Source organism: Lipotes vexillifer, unplaced genomic scaffold (genome assembly GCF_000442215.2).
Source record: "Lipotes vexillifer unplaced genomic scaffold, Lipotes_vexillifer_v1.1 scaffold1399, whole genome shotgun sequence".
NCBI classification, from domain to species: domain Eukaryota; kingdom Metazoa; phylum Chordata; class Mammalia; order Artiodactyla; family Lipotidae; genus Lipotes; species Lipotes vexillifer.
In genome coordinates, this window is record NW_006782449.1 from 571,219 (window position 1) to 595,688 (window position 24,470).

Here is a 24,470-nt window from a genome sequence, read left to right on the forward strand (position 1 = left end):
TCTAGTGGCGGAGATCCAGAGGAGTGCAGTTTATGATTTTACTTGGCTGCTTATTTGCTTTTCCTACCAGACTCTGAGTACTTTGAGAGCAGCATCTTGGTCTAATCCTTATGTTTTTATATGCTTAGCTTAGTACCTGGCATGGAGTAGGCACTGATTACATTAATCAAATGAAAGAACATTTTGATAGCCTTCACATGTCTAATTCAAGTTAGTCTTTATATTATAATTTTATCTTTCACTATAATGAACTCTCTCCACGTGGTTTTCCTCTTGCTCATTTATTTATTTTGCATGTTAATGGAGACCTTTTACAAAAGGTTGTGTTTCTTTTGGTTTTTCTTTGTTTTGACTCTTTGGTTGAAGTTATAGGCCAACATAAAACTATCACTCCCTCTGAACTCACTCCAATTCTAATGTAATCCAGTGGTGATCTAGAGGCGGGGTAGTGTTACTGTATTTTTTAAACATTATCAACACTTTCGTATTTTGCCTTGATGCATATCTGTCTGTCAGAGTACCATCTTGGGCTGTTTACTCATTCTGATTTACGGTAGCTCCTCCTCCTTTCTACTTCCGGGCGCTTTGTGTTCCCTTAGTGCCCTTAGCTATCTGTGCTCTTCTTTTACTTCAGATAAAGTGATTCATTGTAAAATAATTTTATTTATCTTTTTAGTGTTTAGCTTTGAAAAAATTTCCTTTTTCAGCATTGCACTTGGTTTTCTGTACCTTCTAGGTTATCTTTTTTTTTCTTCTGAAAAGTGTATTGAGAGGGCTATTTGTGTATATCTGCTGGGAGGGTAATGAGGTTTAGACCAATATGTAGGGAGCACTTGCTACCAAAAGTATGTTTGCTTTCTTCCCTATGTAGATTTTTCATATCACAATGGCGATTGGCAAAAATGGAGCTTAGATTTAGATTTCAAAGGAAGACTGAGGTAGACCTGTTCAAAGACAGAGACCATGGCTATTGTCATTTTGAGTACTTCTATATATGCCATTTAAAGGGAAACCAGAGCATATGTGTGCACATATATGTTGTCACACATGTTTATCTTCATCTGTCTTTTCATGTGAGAGTAAGCCGTTGTGAAGAGGCTCTTAGCTGCGACATTACTTAAAGAACTTTCTCGGGTAAAATAAGAGAACTTGTGTCAGTTCTGTCACCATTTTGAAGCTGTGCTGAGACGATTTTCCCATGTGTTTTACTGATCCTTAATAAGAGGAGCATTTAAATTGGTAAGAGGAGCAAAAAGTTGACATGGCAGCTTTTCTATTTCAAGAAATTAAATGCTTGCTTATGTTTTATGGTATAAATCTTCGATGTTCAGTGCCATACATAACTTATTCAGATTTATTATGTGTCATTAAATCTTGAGCTTTTTATTATGGTAGTGTACTTTTTTCTTCTGATTTCTATTGCTGACTTTTCTATATGTGGACAGTTTTTAAAGCTGTAGTAGAGCTTAAGTTCAGTATTCTCAATGAATTATGAAAATAGTTCTAGATTCTGCAGTTTCAGTTAGGAGGTAGTCTGAATAAAGTATTTTTTGATGATGATGCAGAGATTTTAAAGCATAGTAAATCTGATTCCTTGATTTCTATTACAGTATTTTTTTTTTATTTTAAGTGCCCACAGAATTTATTAAAGGAAAGTGTAAAAGGCTTTTTCTACATGCAATACCATTTAAACAGGACTCCAGAAATACAATACTCAGAGCATCTCTTTATTTCTCTCATTACAAATAAAGCTATATATATTGAACATTATTCTATTAAGACATATTCTTATTCCAGCAGTTTTGCCAGTAGCATTTCTAGTTTCCTTTCGACTTGTGATTTAGGGAAAACATTATAGTTTAATACCACTCCTTATTTGACCTAGCTAGGGGAATGATCACTCATTCCTAAACTTTGAATTTTTTCACCTTACCATTCTAGTGTCCTTTCAGAATTAATGATAAAGTCAGACGAAGTTAACCCAGAATTTTCAGGAATAATAATTTCTCCTTTATTTAAAGTGAAATTATAGAAAAACCCCAACTGTTCGAAACCACCAGAGGAGCTCGCTCAACAATTTTGGTGGCATGAAAGCTAAAACCTGTAAATTTACTCCTTGCCACCAAAGGCTTACCAACTTTTTGCATGGGGAATTGAATATTTTATAGGCCATAATTACTGAATTTGTATTTAAGAATGATTAAAAAATGAGAAATTATTCAATGGAATATGTAGAAATTTGCGGATTTCTTTGCAAGATTACAATGGAATTCTTAGATCTTATGAAATATACTATTGAGAGTAATTCTAATCCTTTCATAAGTATAACTTTATAAGGTACTTGTAATTTCATAAGGAACAAAAAACAGGTCTGTTATAATAAAAAGAATGATAATTTCCCAGATAAAATGTTCATGTGTGCAAGAGGTGCTTCTTAGGGTTTATGGAGTTGGATTTTCTGTTTTTTATTACTGCTCATATACTCCTTTTAGTTTTCCGGTTTACCTCACACGTTTCTGATTGACATTATGATGCATTCGTGAGGAAATTATGAAAAGTTGTTTTCATGCAACTGTCCTGTAGTTACAAAAGAACTTCACTGCATGAAAAGCAAACGTATCATTCAGCAGACAATGCTTAAGTTGTTCAGGAGCCCAAACCTATTGCTGTTCAATGACAGAAGAAAGGAGAGGGATTAATTTGAAGATGCTTGTGCATGACATATGGTAATTTCTCCATAGGAAGGAAGTGTCAAATGGTGACCTCTAAATCTTAACGTTGACCTTCAGTTGTAGAATGTGTGTGCCATACGGTCCTTTTGCCTTTTCATGTGATAATTTAAGCTGAACATTTTCCTGGTAACATAACTTTTTTGGGGGGAGGGTGGGTGTTGTTCCATCTATTCTATAAGGATTATAACATTCACAGTAATTATTTTAGAATGTAAAGCATTTCTATCATAAAAATTTTTTTTTAAACTGAAGAATGGAGCTATGTTAGGAGTCTTCTAACAAGAGTTAAGTATATTTAATTTAACTTTAAATTGTTATATTTTTAAAGTTGTATTTTACAAGTTGGTATAATTTAAATTGAGTTTTTATAAAATGAGTAATAAATTGAAATGATCTCAGTGAATATTGGTTTGAGAGATTATAAAATAATTTAGGCATAATGTTAGGAAATAAATTATTAGAAAAAAATGTAATTGACAATCCGAAGACCAAAATAAACTTTTCATCATGTGATACATTTTAAAAATTGAATTACATTTTTGTGAATTCTTAATATGTTTATTGTCATTTTTTTCATTGTAGCCTTAGTTATTTTAGAACTTCTTTTTATATTAGATGACACATCATTCAACTATAAATAGATTTTGGTTTGAACTACACTGTGATTGCTATTCAATAAAATATATCATTTTACTGCCATAATCCTTAATAATCATACCTCTCTGATTAAAGCATCATTTTTCAGTTCTACATTTACTATATTTTGCCAACTTTGTTTTTTAGTATTCACTAACACTGAGCTTTTTTTCAGAAACCGCTGTATCTCAATTCTCTCCTCTTTTATTTCTTCTATTTTCTGCTGCAAGTTGCTGCACCTGTCGTTTCTGCTCGGTCTGATGCTGATCACTCTGGCTCTGACCCTGCTTCTACTCCTGCTTTACATACCTGTTTCTTAGTAAATGAAGGTATTCTCTCTCAACTTTCTAACAACTTTCTTTCATTCTGTGCTTTATTCTAGTATATGTTCTTTTTATCTAATTTATACATTCATCTGCTTTGTTGTGTGTGAGATCCTAAAGTTTCCATTTTATAACTTGATTTGCTAATGTCAGTGATAAGGGTTGATTATAAAAGTGTAATGTTATTCCTGGCTGGTATAAACCATGTTTCCTGTAATCTAGAATGCTTTTAAAGAAGTGCAAAGATGCTAATCTATGATATGAAGTAGACATTAAAAAGGGGGTTGGTTTTCATGATGTTTGCCATGTGATCTCTGGTGTTAGAGCTAATTAATTTATTTTACATGTATCATTACTCTGTGACAGACACTCTTTATTCTCTGTGCACAACATGTGCCCTGGTTAGAGGGGAAAGTATTTTTGGAGCTCTGAAAACGTTAATGGAATCTACAAACCTTTATTCCCCGAGAGCTATCTAGGATTATTTATACTGACTCGAAGCTTAACGGAACTTGTGAGCTGTGAGTTATATCCAGTCTCTTCATTGTGGGCTCAATCTTCACCAATTTATATAATATAAAAATGAGTAAATTTACAAAATCTCATATGTAACCCAGAATGATTCTAACTCTTCACTAAAAGCAATAATACCAGTCTATTCAAACAGAAAAAATGATGCAATATCTATAAAACACAGAGCCCGTGTTCTAAGTATCATTCCTTCGGAAAGAAAACATGGTACCGTAAAAGTATAACACATTTTTTGTTTGGTTTCCCTGTCATAGACCTGTACTAAGGTTTGTATGTTAAGATTGGAGTTTAGCAAAAATAATCAGGGTCATATTTGTTAAGCTATTGTGAAAGGTAGTAATTCGTTGATTCAAAAACAAGCTGTTGACTTTGGACCATGGTGAGAATCATCTTCATATTAAAATTTAGCTCATTAATACACTTCATACTTTTATGAGACATTAAAACATTTAAGAAGTTACTAGGTAGTAATTTGTTTATATATATTTGTATATGTATGTATGTATATGTATGTATATAGATTCCTCTGTTGAAAATAAATTATAATCTAAAATGTGTGTGCTCATCACCTTAATTAATGTAATTATATATTCTTAGTTGTTGAGAATTTCCTTACTGAAAGGGTAAATCTTTGCATAGGTGGCTTGTCTCTCTCGCTCTCTCTCTCTCACTCATACCCTCTTTAACAATCCCAATAATCATTTTGAGTTTTATGGTAGGGTTTTTGTTGTTTTTGTTTTAGAATACTACAGCTTAGATTATTTCAGAACAGTGATTTGCTAAAATTTTGTGGTCACAGATAACACACCTTGTAATCTGAACACTTTTAAAATAGGGTGGAAATGATTACTTGAGAATGTCTGGATACTAGTACTTTTAAGTATTGCAGTGGTTTACATTGTTATCTTTATATAAATATCAGTTTCCATATTGTGGAATAGAATTTTGGAAAAAACAACTTTTATTCCCATAGATTAGAGTTAATGATACTTAAAATTTTATAAACTTTAGATTAAGTTTTTATTTTGGGGAATGTAGGAATTCATTTTTTCCTCTCAAACTTGGTGTTAGTTTACTTAAGTTATGATTGTGACTAAACTTCTGATTCATTTTGTAAGAAAAGGGATCAATAAGTACGTTAATTAAAGGCCCTCTGACAGAGAATAGAAAACATCTCTGTTGACTGATACGAAGGTAATGCCAGATGGCCAGGCCTTAAGTGACATGAATTTATCTTTGGATATCTGTGTGAGTGCCCTTTTAACTGTCAGTAGGTTCAAATCTAGAGCTCTGGTATGTGTTTATTTCTGTGCTTTTCTCAACCTGAATATATGTCTTATTTTAGAGGGAATGTTTAGAAATGTGTTTTTCTTGTGGAATTCGTATATACTTAATGTGGAAATTTAGTTTTATTTGTTTTAAAACTTTTAGAGTTCTTAGAGCTGAAATTCGAGAGGAAATACATTTAGAAATGAAATACATTTGCTATATCATTGTACAAAATATCTAATAATAAATTGAAATCATAACATAATTGAGCAGATCTCCCTTTTTTGGTTTAGGTTTGGTATACTTACATGCAGAAAAATATTTGAATTAGGGGGAATACCAAAGCATTTATAATATATTACATTTTAACAGGATGGAGTCAGTTGGCTGCTATGCATTGTGTTATGCTGCCAGACCTGCTGGGATTAGACAAATTTAGGCCCCCGCTTCTAGAGATGCTGGCTCGGAGATGGCAAGATCGATGCTTGGAGGTAATATCGAGGTGATGTGGATAGAAAACAAAAACATTAAAAAGGCACTGGACAAGTGTAAATTTGAAACAGAAATGTTATTTTTATCTAACTTCTTATCACCTATTTATTATGTGATAGAAAATATGGATCCAATGATTCTAAACAGTAATGTTTCAACTTGCATATTTGTTTACTTTTCTTTTTAATCTAGTATTTGATCAAAAGTTTTATATACTTATGGAACAGTTTCTTAAGTATTGATTTCTGTACAGATCATACACATACATACACACATACATACAGCCCACCTCCCCCCCCAGATTACACATTCAGGTATAATCACATCAATCAAATTCTAAGTGAATAACCATAGTCCATTGGAAGGTCCTGTGTTATAATAGAAGGGGAAGGTGTTTGGAATTAGAAGAGACCTGGGTTTAAAAATCAGTTCTGCCAGTTATTAACTTTGTGACCCTAGGCAATGTACTTAACCTATTTGAAGCTCATTTGTAAAGTGGGGATAATAATATATTCCTCACAGGATTGCTGTCAGGATCAAATAAGATAATGCAAGTAGCACAGTAAGTACAGAGCCTGACACATGGTAGGAGCTCAGTAAATGGTAGCTATTATTTTGTGTTAATGGACTTGTGTGGTATTAGATATTGCTTGGAATATAATATCACCAGGGATTTGGAAATGTTTTATGGAGATTTTGCTTATTATAGCATTTGACCCGTATAGCTATAGCAGTTTATGTCATTCAAAAGTTTTAATTTACCAAATTTAAATAGCATCCTGTCCCTTTCCTGGTCTCCCTTCCCTCAACTCCAAGTGGAATTGCAGCATACTGAAATGTTCAGGGTCTTGCATTTGAATAATGTTTGAATTCACTTCAAACGTTAGTTATAGTTAAAAACAATTTTTATTTGAATTCTTATCAGGTGCTACCGAGTTATCTTTTCAATTATAAATACTCAATAAATTGATTGGTACATACCTTGACAGTTGTCTAGCTTCTTTGAACCAATGGGTGTGGCGCTTTGGCCAAAATAAAACTAAACTGAACTAAAACTGCAACATAAAAGTGTGTGCCATGTTGAAAGAAAAATTGAGATAATATAATTTTGAAAAATAGTTTCCTTTTATAGAATTAGTGCCATTAATTAATGCCATAGGAATATATTTGCTTGTTTGTTGAAAACAAATTGTTCAAGCCAGTCTTAGGTATACGTGAATTGTGTGGATTAATACATATATGTTTGTGTAAGCAATATCTATTTAGCATTATAATAGAAAGAAAACCACTAGACAAGGTTAAATTTCTTCAGGCTGAAAGAGGAAACATTTAATAATTCTAACAGTGATTTTTTTAACAATAATATTTATATGGAAATTAAAAATATTTAAAATGCCAAATTAAAGTACAAGAATATTTTTGTGCAAGCCTTGGAAAATGAAGTTTTAAACCCCAAACTGATTAAACGTTCAAACATTATTCTATTAGTGTTAAAGTATTTTTAAGTGAGATCATTAACTGAAAATCTTTGATTTGCTTGCATCCAGTTTATTCAACTTTAGTTCTTACTTCATTGTTTGGTTAGTAGTATTTCTCATGTAAATAAATGTGGTCTGTATATTTTCTAGCTTTCTTTCATTATGAACTTGCTCGTCTTTAAACACCTCACTCACTGGTCTGCTTCCGTTTTTTGCATTTGGTTTTGTGGTCTTAGGTCAGAGAAGCTGCACAGGCCCTGCTTCTAGCAGAACTGAGAAGAATTGAGCAGGCGGGACGGAAGGAGGCCATTGATACCTGGGCTCCTTACTTACCTCAGTACATGGACCACGTCATGTCACGTAAGAGCTCTCATGCTTTTCTACAAAGCTTTTCATGCATGTGTAGGAAAGTACCAAAACTTGCAGTTATGCTTGCTACTGCCTATTACCAAAAGTGAATCATTGACCTTAAGGTGAAAACAGGGGATCCTCAAATTATGCTCATTCATTTTCTGAATCCTTACGGTTTGGAGTTTGGTTTTGTAAAAAGTTATGTAAAATAAATATCTAAATATTCACAAATTCACTGACCCCTTATAAAGTTAACCCTGAATCGAAAATTCTACCCTGTTAACACTAGCATCTGTCTCTGCCTATTTCATTATTATGATTGTGGGTACCAACTTTTTAGATATAGATCTGATATGTAAGTACAAATACAAGGCAGATCATTCCAAGTGGAAGTTGGAATTGTGAATCCTTAAGAATCATCTGGTAGGTTTAGACCAGTGTACTATTGAAAAAGAAAAAAATAGCAAGGATTTTGACTGAAGAATCTTTCAAAAGAGTATAATTTCAGTGGACTGGGAAAGATCATGGGAAAAATTGTTGAAATTCTGGAATAGCTTTTGTAAAGTAAAACCTTTGCAGTTATGCTGCTAGGTCTAAAGTGCATTGAAGAAAAGTTACAGTGCGCTGTGATAAGTTTTTTCCTTTTAGGAAAAGTATGCTTCATTCCCAACTCATCATTTAATTTGTTCTTTATTCTCCTAAAGGAGAATTCAGAATTAAAAGTTTAGCCTGTTATACTGTGTATAAGATAAATCAGTTTCACTTTTTTAAAAGGATAAAGTCTCAGTGAATCTTTAAAAAAACTTTTTTACTGTGGAAATTTGTCCTGGGTATAGGTGCATTCATTTTAAGTGACCTTTTGTCAATACCAGTTATTCTCATTTATGAGATACTCATTATACATGTCAAGACAAACAATACATGATTGTATAAGATAGAAAATGAAAATAAGATTCAAAAAGGGTTATAACTCTTATAACTGGTATAAGTCTACCAGATGTTTGCCAGTGGTGACTATAGTGGTTGTTTAATTTAGTATGTGACCTTGGACACTTAACCCTTTTTCAGCCTCAAGTTTTGTCACAGATGAAATGAAGATGATATAGTAGGACTTTATAGGATTATTTTGAGTATGTAGTGAGTGAATCTTTGTTAAGCACATGGAACAGTACCTAAGCAGTCGTAAGCTCTATATATTTGTTAAATAAACACATTTATAATCTATAAAAATGCAAATATATATTTCACATATAACCAAAACATCACACATTAACAACTCTAGTTACAAATTCTTTAGCCTAAATAGGTAACAGACTGTTTACTGAGAGAGTATTGGTTTTTATTTGATTACTGGGAACTTTTCTATTTTAATAAAAGGAAATTAAGTTAAAAATCCCAGGGTCTTTAGACATATGGACTCTATGTAAGGTATTCGGCTTAAAGTTCTTATTTAAGTATGTATAGGTTTAAAATTTTGTAGAATATAAAAAAATTGGGATGAAAAAAGCTCTCCTTTTGAGTATTTGAATAGTCTGGCATGGTGCTCTTTGTTCAGTAACTTGTGGCTATTAACTTCGTAGTATTCGAGAAAATAGAATTAGCTCATCAGCTCGTCGTAAACCGTATTGAATATAAGATGCTCAAATTTAAGGACAAACTGTGAGTATAGTACTGTAAAGTAGACTGAAGGTGAAACTAAATAGCAAATTGCTAGAGATTCTTTTAAGAGGAGAACACTATGGAAATTAGGAAATATGGAGAAACATTTTTCAAGACAGCTTTATTTAGAATGGACTAGTGTAGAGTGGGAGATTGATTAAAGAAGAATAAGTAGATGGGAGGCTGTTACAGAAGGGGGGATGTGGGACCAGACCAAAATGTAGATAGGGGAAGAATAAAAGACAATTCTAAGCCTAAATTACAGATTGCATATAAAGGTCTAAGGAAAACATTAGAGGTTAGTACAGTGTTGTATTTTTGACAGTTTGGGAAGAGAGGTGCCATTAGCAATGGTGGTGGATGCCATTTTATTTTATTTTTCCTGGAAAGAAGAGAATGGTTTTTTCATCACTGTTTAAATAAGCACAAACTAGATTGTTCTTATGTCAAATTTAAACCTTTCCGTTTACGTAAATTAAAGGTCTTTGGTATTTAGCAACAGTATCTAGGAGTACTTTATAAATTAACGGAAGGCTGGCTAACTTAAAACTTTAATCTTATCACTTACTGTAAAATTGTATTTTTAGTGAAAGAATAAACAAATATGCATTCTGCATGTAAGTAAAACACCTCAGACTAACAACTCCTGCTATAATATGTTAGTCTATTCTGGAACTTTTACATTGACTGAGTGTAAAATTAGTCTTAGTTTGCTTTACTGAGAGCTTTCTATTTTAATAAAAGGATGTCAAGCTAAAGGAGTAGGGATTCTGAATGTGTGAAAGGAAAAGAAAGCATACAAAAAATGAGGAATGACCACATAGGGCTGTTGGACAGATTTGCTGTCCAAAGGGATCAAAAGCTTATGGAGCCAGCTGGTGGACAGCCCACGCCTGCCATCAACCTGCTTGTAGTGAAATCACTCTACCACGGCCATTTATGTTTGAGGAAGTGATTGCTGTGGCAAGCGGCAGCGTAAAGCGTTCTTTAGAGACTGAACGCCTCTTTCTAGCATAGAAATCCTTTTAATCACTGAAGTAGGTAAAATATTAAGCAATGCATCTGGTAAATACACCGTACATCAGATATTTTCTTATAATTTAATCATCCGAGCATTAAAAGATATGCATTAATTGCCTAAGCAATATGGAGAGCTCCTAAGTTATGACCGAGCTTGGTCTAAGAGTCCCTTTGTTAGATGTTTGTCTGAAACTCAGAAACTGCTTTTACCTGAAGAGCGGAAGGTCATCCTGGGCTGATGGACTGTGATAGCCCTTCCTCTTAGAGACCTGGAGTCTGGGGGTAGTAACTAAAGTGGGTAGGAACTTGCTCTGACTTCACACTCAGTAGGTGATTGAGCTGGGACTAAGATGACAATTCAGATCAACGGGGCGTTACTGACTGGGATCTTCTGGAATTTTATTTAGGTATATGATGCAGTAACAGCCTTTTGTAGGTTTGTCTGAGAGCCTAAGGAAAGCAGTGGGTCCGAAACCAGTTGCTTTCCTTCGGACTGTTGAGAGCATTGGAGGAGAAGCTTTTTGTAAAGCATACAGCACAGTACATGATACATGTAGCGAATGCTGGTTGGCAGTCCACTTCTCTTTCCTGTATTGGTTTCTATAGTTTTGTTCTCCTTATTGTCACCACCTCAGAATTCACTCTAATTTGTATTGCCCAGGGATTCTGGCAGTAAACCAACAATCGCTGGGGAGGAAAAAGGAGCAATACTCTGCCTTAACTGAAAATCCACTTCACAAATTTTTATAAAAGCCAAGTCCTAATTGAGTGATATGAGAATTTTGCTTCCGATAATGAAGCTCTGTCCTTGAACCTGTTAGGGAACATTTTATCCCTTACAAATGCAGACAGGATGTACACTTTTTTCTCTTCAATTTGTTTACTTTGGTTGCACCAGGTCTTAGTTGCAGCAGGCGGGCTCCTCAGTTGTAGCTCACCGGCTCCTTTAGTTGCAGCATGTGTGCTCCGTAATTGTGGCTCGCGGACGCCTTAGTTGTGGCACATGAACTCTTAGTTGCAGCATGTGAACTCTTAGTTGCGGCATGTGTGTGGGATCTAGTTCCCTGACCAGGGATCGAACCCATGTCCCCTGCATTGGAAGGCAGATTCTTAACCACTGCGCCACCAGGGAAGTCCCAGGATGTAAACTTTTTTTTTTTTTTTGATTGATTGATTGATTTTGGCTGTGTTGGGTCTTCGTTTCTGTGCGAGGGCTTTCTCTAGTTGTGGCAAGCGGGGGCCACTCTTCATCGCTATGCGCAGGCCTCTCACTATCGTGGCCTCTCTTGTTGCGGAGCACAGGCTCCAGACACGCAGGCTCAGTGGTTGTGGCTCACGGGCCTAGTTGCTCCGCGGCATGTGGGATCCTCCCAGACCAGGGCTCGAACCCGTGTCCCCTGCATTAGCAGGCAGACTCTTAACCACTGCACCACCAGGGTAGCCCCAGGATATAAACTTTTGATGCCTAATTTCTGATTGAAAATTTGGAGATGAGTGCACTGTGATTCTTATTCTGGTTACAGGACTGGAATTATAAATATTGCATACATTCTTGTGATAGTGACTTAAATAAATATTGTAAATATTTTCTGAGTTATCCCTCTTCAGCATGTATTCGTAACCACTTTCATGTTCCAGAACACTTTTAAAAAATTTTACTGATTGTTCTTACTAAGGACGGATTACTGTTATTTTGTGAAACTGGGTTATTATGGTGCAGGTGAAGGTAAAATGTTATGAGTTGTCTCAGATTTATTTTGAAGGGAAGATATTTTACAGAACCCAATTTTATAGTTTTCTTATTTGTGACATTCTACATGTAGTGTTTTGATAATTGACTTTTTTTTTTTTTTTTAATGAGGTCAAGCACCTGCTAGTTTATGAAATACACCCACACTTGCCCTTCATTCCGAGCAGTGACTACTTGGAGGTAAATGCTGATGCTTCCTGATTTCCTTTGGCCTGTGTTTCAGGGTGACCTTACAGGGCATAAGGTCACAAGCGTAATTATTTCTTGTACGTTGTGTTCTGCTTGCTCACAGTGGCTCATCTCCTTTAATTTCAGAAACATTAAACACATAAAAGTTACTACCATTCTATAAATCAAAATCTTTTCCAAAGAGGGTGCTATTGTAATTTTATGCAGTTATGGCTGGTGTAGTAGTAATTTGTAAATTTATCATCTCAGATATTGATAAAAGGATGTGTAACACATCGTGTTTAATATGTATTGATGTCATCAGAAAGAACAATCCTTTGTTCTTATCGAGTCCCTGCCTTTTTAGCTTCCTTTTGTGTTAAGGTTACCAGGGTTAGGCTAGTCTTTTTATCCCCCTTAGAAACAGAATAGGATTTCTTTGTTCAGTGAAAGACACTCCTAGTAAATGTTTTGGGTTTGACTTTCAACAAGCTACACTGTAGTACCTATTTTAACCTGGAATTGAAGTCACTTTTCTGATGGTTATAAAGTAGTGGTCATTCTGAGCACAAATGTGGATGGACCAACACATACAAGAAGGTAAGCTGGAACTATATATTACAGAGGTAGTGGAAAACTATTTTGTAGCTAGAAAAATAATTTAAATATTAGTGCGTTCTTTGGTAGGCAGGTATTTTCAGGGTTTGCTGGTGGGGAGAGGATGGGGAAAAGGATAGTGAGGGGGTTTGATTTAAGTGAATCTCTCCACCCCTCCCCTCCTCCCGAAAGGCCTTAAGCTACGCAGCAATCCTTCCTTCTTTTTTCTGTATGCCTCGGTTGTTTGGAATTCTCTAACAGTCTTGTTAGGAATGACTTTCTAGATAACCGAGGGTTTAAAAATCACTAGGTGCAGATTCTAAAAAAAAAAATTAACCCTTTGTGTTGAAATATTTCAAAATGTCTCTGGCTTATTGAACATCTTCTCAGTAGCCGGCATTGTTGTTTTGGCCCAGGCTGTAAAATTACCACCATTTGATTATTAAAGAGAGTAGACTTACCTGAACATAAAAGTACCCAGATTGCTATGCCTCTTGCATTTCATATTCTGTTTTTAAAAATAATTTTGCTTTCTCCTCTTTTGATTGTCTAGTAATTGGTACCAATTTTTATTGCTGTCAGGCTGTTTTGTCTCACCCTGAGTAGCTCCTGTCCTGATTTCTGATTTACCGTTTCCAGTGTTCTGAGGCGTGCAGGAAAGCCTAGTTGACAAACTTATTTCAGTTAAATTTAAAATAAGAGTAAATTGGCTGAGAATAAGGTCTCTCTGATGAAAAGAAACCCCCAAGCTTTAGTGTACGCACTTTATGGAGCCCCTGTTGGCACCTCACCTTCTGCGTACTTGACTGCTTTCTCAGGTCTTCTCTGGCATTCTGCGTGTCTATATCTTTTGGAGAAAAATATTCTAATAAAATTGGGGAAAGAAAGGTGGAAATCATTTGGTTGTTCACGAAGAACTGATATTTCTAAAAAGACCCCTTTTATAACTAATGCCTGTTTTGGGAAATTAAAGCATGAGATTTCCTTAGAAATCTTTATAACAGTTGTCTTATGGCTTTCACAGAACCAGTTGGAAATGATTGTGCATTGTGATTAGAAAGGGAAAGTATTAAATTATGCCTAAATGATGTACCTGGAAAGTATTTCATGTCCTGTGGGAACTCCTGTATCATGAGGCAGAAAGGGTTTGTCTTAAGACAAACTGTATTATGCACAGCGCACTGTAGTTGTAATGTATCTGTTTGCAGTAGTTTCATTGAGACCTAAGGGATTTGTTCCTCTTTCTTCTTCTGGAGTGCCAGAGCTGTTGAGCTTACTTTTAAGTACTTTAGACTGATCATGTGTTTAACAGCTTAAACTGTTCTACTTATCTATATTTGGCTACTAACCTAAGAGAATAAGTGAAATTTCTTCTTAATCGGTCACAGCTATCTAAAGGAAAATCCTTTTGTTTCATGTGACTGGAATTCTTTGAGGTGATATTTAATATTTTTGTAATTTTCCTATTATCCTTTGAACAAGTTTTGGAACTTAGAGTAGTAAAGTGCTAAATTGAAAATGAAAGCATTGTTGGATTGATTGGTTATTTAGACCTTACTGCTAAGTAATAAACAGAAAACTCTTGTCACCCAGTGAGGCTGTGGGTTAGGAACTCCGCGGGATTAAGCGTGAAGTCCTCTGTATAAGAGGCTATAATGATATAGCCAGCAGTCTGGTTTCCGGTTATCAGTAGGAGCCTGGCGACAGTTTTCCACCTTGTGGAACAAAGCAAGGAGTGGAGCGTGAGGAAATTCAATAACTCGTTCCTTGGTGAACAGTGAGGAGTTGAGATTCCATCGAGTGTGAGGCTCCTTGCCTGCTTCCTTCCTCCCCATTCCATTCACAGAACCCTGGTTATCAACTGGCTCCTGTGGAAAAGCTTCTGGAGTGGAAAGGATTTGAAATAATTTCAGTTATTTTCTCATGTCCCCGCCTTCTCCTCTTTGACAGACCTCCCACTCTCCCTCCCTTCAATGCAGAAATTAACTGCTAGAGCTGTAGTCCATGGCAAGGCCCCTAGGAGGCATGGCTGGCTTTCTTTGAGGTGTTTGTACACTTAATACTTGCTTTAAAAAGTTGAAGGTACTTAAGCCTATGCAGACGACTTATAAAAGAAAAACTCATTCAACTGGTGACACATTGTTTTACAAAAATCGTGTTCAAATTGAAATGCCTGGTATACCTTTAGCGGAGGTTCTAGTGGCCTTTGCTATAATAAATGACTTAATATTAGTTGCTATGAAGAGTATGATATTGATTTGTGCCGTTAGTCTCTTGCTGATTTGCTGAAGAACAAAAATGTATAATGATAACGGAAACAAAGTACTTTACAAAACACTGCGCACGAATACTGGCACATGTCTTTGTAATAGAACAAGTGTCTAGTAAGCTTTTGAGTATAAATTTTCTTTATTCTCATACAGATTATTTCAGTACAGATACTTAGAGTCCTGTTGAACTTGCTTTTACAGAGCAAGAAGCTGAATTGATGGTCTTGTGATGTATTAAATCTTCAGATACTGAATATGCACGAACAAATCCAACTTTGATGGGATGTGAAACGTTTATAGTTTTGCACTACATTTCTAATTTTATTATCGCCTTATATTGACTGGATATTATGTATAACTGCATTGTTTTAATATTTTAGTTCAAAGCCTTGCTGTGATCTGCATGTGACCGAATAGATCTTACCGTTTGGAAGGAAAACAATACTTTAAAGTTATTATAAGAAAAAATTATGTGAACCTATTTTGCCTGTAATATTTATATTGTAATAGCAAATGGTAGATTTTGTTCTAGTGTTGTTTATAAATTCTGGGTTTTAAATTATAAAATTATGCTAAAATATTTTTGCCTAATTCATTCTCCTTCTTGTTCCCTGCTTTTTGGGGGAAGAATGATTTTTTTTTTTTTTTTGGCGGTACGCGGGCCTCTCACTGTTGTGGCCTCTCCCATTGCGGAGCACAGGCTCCGGACGCACAGGCTCAGCGGCCATGGCTCATGGGCCCAGCCGCTCCGCGGCACGTGGGATCCTCCCGGACGGGGGCATGAACCCGTGTCCCCTGCATCGGCAGGCGGACTCTCAACCACTGTGCCACCAGGGAAGCCCAAGAATGATATTTTATATTTTATTTCTTCTTAGTAATATTGTCCCAAAGATTTATTATGTCTACTATCTATTTTTATTAAGCAAGTTTTGATACAAACAAGTATTTTGAATGTGTTTTAATATTGTGCATGTGCATGACATTTGCAGACTTGGTTAGTATTTTAGCACCTCTAGTACACAAAGAAAAAAAATTGTTTTATTGGTTTGAGCACCCGAATTGACCCCAGCAAGATTGAGATTGATCTGGGTTCTTTCAGCCTGTTAAATGCCAATCCAGTCATCTGTAACAGTACTTAGTATTGTTGTAATTTTTCTGTACATATTTTCTGTGTTTGTTCTATAAAACTTACCCATCACTTGAAAAGATTCTTGGTGCTTGATTTAGAGATGAAAACAACCACAACCACCTATTTGATTGCTTTTTGTTTTTAAAAATTGTCTCTACAGTTAATGTCAGTGTTCTAATCACAGTTCTTTTTTGTAATCCTTATGAAAGGACTTTATATTTTACCAGGAAAAGATGATGAGACAGGCTTACATTTGAAATATGTACCTGGACTAAAGAACACTTAGCTTTGGGGAATGGAAATAGAAGAGGAAGGATGGGTCTTAATATTTGAATATTCCCACTGATTTTTAAGAAATATAATTAACCTACATCCCTCTGGTAATTAGACATTATTAAATAAGTTCTGGCATACCTTGTGGATACAAAGACATAAATCTAGCTTCTTTCTGAGATTTTTTTCTGTCTCAGGCATGAAGTAAAGAAGGCTTTTTCTTTACTTTCTGCTGAGGGGTGGCTAGCAGGTCTTACTCAGGTTTTGTTTTGTTTCATTTTGTTTTGATTTTTGCTTGCTTGTTTTCTTTCTCCTAAAGCAAAGGTGAGTCTTCAAAATAAATAATATCAGAGTCAGAGCAACTAAACTAGGAGTGAATCTCTGAACCTGGGTGATGGGTAGAGGACTGGGCATTTATAGTCTTAATCTGAAGTGTCATGGTGCTTTTCATAAAATACTTACATAAGGTGGAAAGTGACCACATAATCTTGGGTATAATCTATTTTATGGTATGATCAGGATCCTGAGACCATCCCAAGCTCTCCCATATAGAAGTTGGATGGGCACTTGGGACCGGAGGCCTTTCCCATTCCATTTCATCACTTCTGTGTCCACTTCTATGGAGAAGATGTTCAAGCATAGTGATTCTCAACAGGTGTAGAGTGAGAGGCAGGAGAGATGAGTTTCAAAAGGTGGTTCTTCTAAACATTACTCCCTCCTCAACCAAGAATCTATAATCATTCACTTTGTAGTTGACATTAATTAGGTAGAAAAATACTGTTTTTTCGAAGGATTTTTCTAATGATGAATAAGCAACAAATTTACCGAAGCTGATTATTAGTTGGGAAGTCCAATGGAAAGAGGGGTGTTGGAAGGTCTGGCAGCTCTTTCTGCTACACCACACATTAGCTGTGACCCCAGAGAGATCCCTAAGCCTCTACACTTCCTTATGTATTTCACAGTTTCTGTTTTTGTGAAAGGAGAAGAATGAACAAATCTGTGTTTTTTTAAACCTTTTTGATAGTAAACTTCTATGTGAAATCTTAATCAGAGTTCCAGACTCTAAAACATTTTAAAAAATTAAATAATTTCTTTAGGCAGTTTAAATCTGTGTGTGTGTGTTTGAAAAATCATTTCTTGTGCATTGAAACCCTCATGCTGTTCATTTGTATTCTGACACTCGTCATCGAAAACTAGTTGACTGTCTGTTCCCCAAAAGCCTCTTGCTCTAGCCAGTGGTTCCCCTCCTCCATGCCCCCGCCACCACCACTAACACACACAATGTTACAGGGCAGAGTTACAAACTTTACCTTGATAAACAGAATTCCTAAGTTTTGTTATCATACAGAACGGCTTTTAGTTTCTATATAACCCTTACCATTCTGTATGGCTACCTGTGAAATATATTCTGCTTCTCCAGCAGATGACTGTGTTCTTAATAGAGCTTCAGAATAGCTTGTACCTAGTAGAGTGCTAGCAGAGTGTGGGCTTTAAACGTATTGTCTGAAATGCTCCCTGTTTTGTGTGCTCCTCATTTTTTTAATTGGTTGTGTGGTGTTCCATTTTGTGGGTGGACCATGTTTTATTCAACAATTTTCCTGTTGATGGGCATTTGGGTTGTTTCCAGATTTTTGATATTATGGACAGGGCTGCAGTAAATAGACTTGTGCATATGTCTTTTCATTTTTTGATAGTGTATCTTGGCTACATTCCAAGAGGTGAGATTGCTGAGTCCAAGGATAAATGTGTGTCTAATCTTTTGTTAGATATTGCCAAGTTCTTTGCCATAGAGGCTGTACCATTTTGCGTTCTCAGTGATGATGTATTTGAAGGCCTGTTTCTCTACATCATTTCCAAAAGAGTATACTGTCATGCTTTTGGAATGTTGTGACTCTGATAGATGAGAAGTGAAATGTCAGTGTTGTCTTATTTTGTATTTTTATTGTTAAGAATGAGTTTATCATCTTTTCATATATGTGTCTTGTATTTCTTTTAAAGTAACAGTTCATGTCTCTGGCTCATTTTTATATGGGGTTGTTTGATTAAACGTTTTTGATATATGGTTCAAGTATTTCCTGGTTTGTTATTTTTCTTTGCTTATGATGTTTTTTTTTTTTTTCTCATCACCCAATTTATTGACCCTTTCTCATATTGTTTCAGGATTTTGTGTCAAAATTATGGGAGTTTTCCTTGCTATTGGAATTCCCCATATCATTTCCAGTTTTTTCCTTATGTGTCATTTGGAATTGGTCCTGCTTAAGTGTGTAAAAAATGGATATTATCTTTTTCCATATGGCTGTCTGTTTGTCTCCAAAGCACTTACTATACCAAGTTTCTATATGTAGTTTTGTCTGTTTTCTAGTTTGTTCCATTGGCCTGTAGATAATTCATATTTTAATATTTAGTAATTTTGGCTCAAGCCCTTCTTTTTGAGGCTTCTCCTGGCTGTTCTTGCTTGTTTGTTTTTCCAAATGAACTTTGTAATCAACCTATTTAGCTCTAGGAGGGGAAAACCTGATGGCATTTTCATTGGGATTCCATCTAATTTATAAACAAACTTAGGGAGAACTGATTTTTTTATAACGTTGGATTTCTATCCAAGAATAGAGAATGTCCTTTAATTTATTCAAGTCTACTTTTTTGTCATTCGGGAGATTTAAAATTTTCCTTATGTAGTTTGGGACATGTATTAAGTTGTTGCTTAGGTAGTTAATTTTATTGTACTTCCATTATAACATTTAGCTGGCTTTTGTCTGTATACGTGAATACTGTTGATTTTGTTAGTTACATAACCTGATACTATTATAAAAAATTCTTACTGATTTTATAAGTGTTTTCATTGATTCTTTGGGGTTTTTCAGATATATATATGTATAATTATATCATTTGGAAATAGAGACAGTCTTCCCTCTTCTTTTTCAACTGCTATGCCTCTGACTGCTTTCTTCTGTACAACTGTGTATTAGCCAATACCTCCAACACAATGTTAAGTAGAGACTATGACTATGAAAAAGATTTTATTTTATAGTAATAATGAGTTTCTGTATTTTGAAGGTAGAATTTTTTAGTTTGCAGTTGAAGCTATACCATTTGGCTAACTGATATTCTCCCAGTTGGTGGGATTTGTAGGACACCTATACACATAGTACCACTGGGAGTGGTGCCCGCCCCTCAGATTACTGAGGGATTTCACCGGGGGAGTATCTGTCTCTTTGAACTCCACTCGAAGATTTCTTCATTACCCCACCATCTCACTCTCCCTTCTCCCTACTACTCAGGTGGTCTCATGACTTTGGGGAAGTAAATCTAGTTATTTTTCATCTAAAAATGGAGTACCTTTGAATCACAGATATGTATGTATCTACTGATTATGTATGTTTGTTCAAGACTATTGATTTTAAAGTCAACCTTTTTAGAAAACTCAACAAAAAATCAGCTGATATAAAAAAGATTTCTACATTGATAATATGGTAGGGTTTCACTTGAAATATGCTAATGTTTCTAAAATTTAAATTCCCACCAAAAATACTTAATAGTCTTTTACTACTAAAAATGAGATACGATGATCTAATATGTCATCTGTCATCAAGTTTGCAGGAGGATAGCTTTGTCTCAGTAATTATGTTGAATAATACAAAAGAAGAAAAAAATCAAATGCCTACTAAATCCATGCAGTGTGGTAGGTGCTTTTACATCTTCTTCAATTTCATTAGATTAAAATGTACTGATGAGTGATCTGAAAGGTATGCATTAAAAGGGAAGGTAAGAAAATCAAGACCATCTCCACATTTTCTACTGTAGTTCTTAAAGTAGTTTTGTTTGTTTCTTTCTTTTGGGTTTTGTTCTTGTTTTTTAGTTAGAGAAAGAGGAAAGAAATCAAACCACAGTTGTACCTTTAAGGGTTGAAGACCCTCCCCTTTGTTTGAACCTTAATAGTGGAATCTTATATGCAGGAGAAAAAGTCACCCTCTAGTAGTTTATTGGAGATAAATGAAAATTTAGGGGTTTAGTCTCTGATTGGTAATTAATTAGTTCCACACAGTTTTAAAAATATAATTGACATACAACAGGTATAAATAGGATAGATATGAAAAGGGGAAGAAGCAATTAATTCTGACTGAAAACTAAATTCATTAAAACATTCCAATTTCAAATTTCTTTACCAGGTTGGTGATCATTCTGCAGGTACTGTTATCTCTTCATTAGAGTAATAGGTTTTTCCCATTCTCAAAGAAATAACCCCATCTCTTGGTTTCATCAGAATAAACTTTTATCAGTCTGTCTCAAAATATAGCCAGCAAAAATGTAAAGCAACATTAAGTCATTTGACCAAATTGTATTGTACACATACTCGAGTATGACATTGTTCTAGATGCTGGATATTAAAAAAAAAAATGATACCCCATTTAATTCAGTGGTCTCCATCTCCACTTGGGTGTTTATAGCTACTTTAAACCTATCATCTTCATCTATAAATTTTCTTTCTTCTATTTTTTTCTATCACTTTTTGTCATTGCCACCCATTTTATTACATACATACGTATCTCCTAGCTAAATATGCACTAATTTTGGAAGTGTTTCTATAATCTATTATGTGATGATTGTTGGTTTATTAATGGATTAAAGACTAAAATATTTCTTTGGTTAAAAGCATTTTATTTTAAAAGATGTCATGGGCTTCCCTGGTGGCGCAGTGGTTGAGAGTCCGCCTGCGGATGCAGGGGATACGGGTTTGTGCCCCGGTCTGGGAAGATCCCACATGCCGCGGAGCGGCTGGGCCCGTGAGCCATGGCCGCTGAGCCTGCGCGTCCGGGAGAGGCCACAACAGTGAGAGGCCCGCGTACCACAAAAAAATAATAATAATAAAAAAAAAAATAAAAGATGTCATGATTTTATTTTATTTTTATAATAGAAAATTTAATCATAATAACTAGATAATAATCACTATATGGAGAAAGCATCTCAATCAGCCTTGGTGTGGAACAGCACATTTCTATCAGTAATAGTGATTATACGGTGGGGGCAGGGCGAGTTGATGTTGATAGGATCTCTTTGGATGAAATATATCTCACTTCACCTGAGTTGGAGGTTTTGACTCGGAACTCTGAGACTCATTAGACTAGAGCAGTGCTTCCTAACTCAGAACAATTTTGCACACTCCCACCCCTACATTTGGCAACACTTGGAGGCATTTTTGTTTGTCCCAACAGGCGGAAGGGTGTGATACTGGCATGGAGTGGCTTATCCAATGCAAAATGTCAGTAGTGATGAAGTTAAGAAACCCTGGGCTATAGTAATTAAAAACGGTAAATTTGTTTCCTTCTCTCCAGTTACATTTATAAGATTATATGCATATGCTTACATGATTGGGGTTGATACAGCAGTTGAGTAGATAATATTTTTCAATGGTGTTTATATAAAATTAAATCACCTAGTATATTTTCTTTTGCATTTAGAATTTTCTGTTTCTTTTAAGAAAAACGGTTTTCTTGCTTTTTTTTTTTTTTTCTGCTCCGCGACTTGCGGCATCTTAGTTTCCCGACCAGGGATTGAACCCAGGCCTTTGGCAGTGAAAGCTCAGAACAGAGTCCTAACCATTGAACATCCAGGGAATTCCCAGGAAAAACAGTTTTCTTAATATATACATTATATAATGTCTATGATAGACTTTTAGACTCTTAATAAGAGTATATAAAATAGATATCATATATAGGGCATATGCTAAAACTTCCTTTATGAACGCTCTGCATATTTAAATAATAAAAGATTAAAAAACAACTTGAAGTAAATGTCCTCCTCAATCTATATATCACAGCATATTTTTTATCTTTTCTCCCTCTTTCGTTCCCTTCCTCAGTCAGTAGCTATTTATTCAGTGCTAAACATAGCTGTGGGCCCTGGGGAATATAATGATGCAGGAGGTGGTCATGGTCCCTGTCTTCATGGAGCTTATTGTCTCTTTTAGGAAGGCAGGTAACCAAATGAGCAATAAAACAGGGTGGTAAGAGCTATTATAGAGAGAGTTTACAACTATGGGAATGGCCAGTGTAGCCAAGGGCAATGACGTGTCAACAGCTGGAAGATAATCACAGTATGTGGAAGTGACAGGGGCTAATGTCAAAGAATGTATTCAGAAGGCAGTATTAAAACTTTTTAAAAGTTTGGAGCGGTTTGAACTCTATGAAGTCATTTTAATTTTATATAAATTGAGAATTTCTTTTTATGCAGCGTAAGTAAATAAGGATAAAGGGAACAGAATGACAATATCTTAATTAAATTTAATTGAGGTCACATATTTGTGTTCTTTTTGTCAAATATTTTGGTTCTACTTCTTTATTCATCAGAACTGTGATTTTTTTAATATTCATTACAAATACTCAAAAACTTATTACAGTATTGCTGGCACTATTTTAGGTGCTGTGGAAGTCATAAAAGAGCTGAAAACATGCAGGTATTTATAATATAGTTGTACATATGTTTCATATAACATTTAATGAAGCATTAATATATAAAGCACTTCTTAGAAAAGTGCTTGGTACATACCAGACATTTTATATTTTTATATATTGGCCTCTATTTTATTTTCATTACAGTTATTATTGTAAGTAAGGAGCATTTGAAAAGAATGTGTGAACCTGCCTGGTAACCTGTGGATATATACCAGTTTATGCTGAAAGAATTAAACATATTTTAACAATGTGCTGTGGAACCCTCCAGGCAAAATTAGTGGTGAGGGCGGAGCGGCTGCAGAATTAGATTTCCTGGATTCTCGTGACACCAGGTGGATAGAAATCATTCATTCAGCCTCTTGAAGGCACAGTTTTGTATTGTCGGCATTCTCTGCAAGAGTGGTTGATCTACTTTGTTAATCTTCTCAAGTTTCTTTAATGATAGTTTTTTTTTTTTTTTTTTAGTGATTCTGTAATTCCTTTCCTGGTTCTTTCCCACCCCCCAGCACCCACCGCCTGCTGCCAGACTAGGGGAAAAAAATGTGATTTCTAATCTCAGAGTGGCTGCTTAATTTTAAAACATATTTAAAATTTTGTTTTTGGTGGAATTAATTAAATAACGAAAGTTTATATTCTCTGCACATTGTAGTTTCTTTGCTATCTTAGTACTCATCTGACTCATTTTTCATTCTTTTTATAACTTTGTTTGCAAGTTAATTCTTTAAAAGCTCTGCCAGAGGCAATGATTGGTGCTCTTAGTTAATTCAACTTTCCATCCTCCTCTAAATCATTGGCTAGATATGAATAGTCTTTAAAATAAATTGTGAGATTTAATCAGTGTAATGTAGTAGAATAACGATGTGCATCTATAGAGGAGTTATATTCATTCCAGTGCATGGATGTTTATATCTTCAGCAGTTTGATGCCATTTTATCCTGTTTCCAGGCTGAAGTAAACATATTTCATGCACCTGCTTACTTAGTTTTCTTTGAGGTCTAGCATTTTACTTCTTTCTTTATATTCCATGAATGAATATATAATTAGAGTTTGAGACATGATTTGTGTGTCATTATGATAATGAAGTAACACAGTCTTCATAAAAATAAATATATGTAGTAAGTACTGCATTTTGATTTCCTTCGGGCTAAGGTCCAGGACCTTATTTTTAGTTCCCAAATGACCCAGCACCAAGCTCTTAGCAGGCACTTAACTGAGGAATAGACCTTTTATTTATTTATTTATTTTAATTTATTTAAAAAAAATTTTTACTTTTAAAAATTTTATTTTTTACTTTTGGCTGCGTTGGGTCTTAGTTGCAGCACGCAGGATCTTCGTTGTGGAAC

The 24,470-nt window shown here is 35.0% G+C and overlaps 1 protein-coding gene across 2 annotated transcripts in view; it reads left to right on the plus strand.

Annotated features, from left to right (window-relative positions):
• The window catches only part of WDR7 (WD repeat domain 7), a 353,302-nt gene that overhangs the window by 97,944 nt on the left and 230,888 nt on the right, over positions 1-24,470 (plus strand). Inside the window, exons 16-18 of one of the 2 annotated variants that reach the window (XM_007455287.1) lie at positions 3,599-3,697; positions 5,864-5,982; positions 7,698-7,821. In XM_007455287.1, the coding sequence (XP_007455349.1) occupies positions 3,599-3,697; positions 5,864-5,982; positions 7,698-7,821 (342 nt within the window). The remainder of the gene's footprint in view (positions 1-3,598; positions 3,698-5,863; positions 5,983-7,697; positions 7,822-24,470) is intronic. The other variant, XM_007455286.1, reaches the window with a different exon arrangement.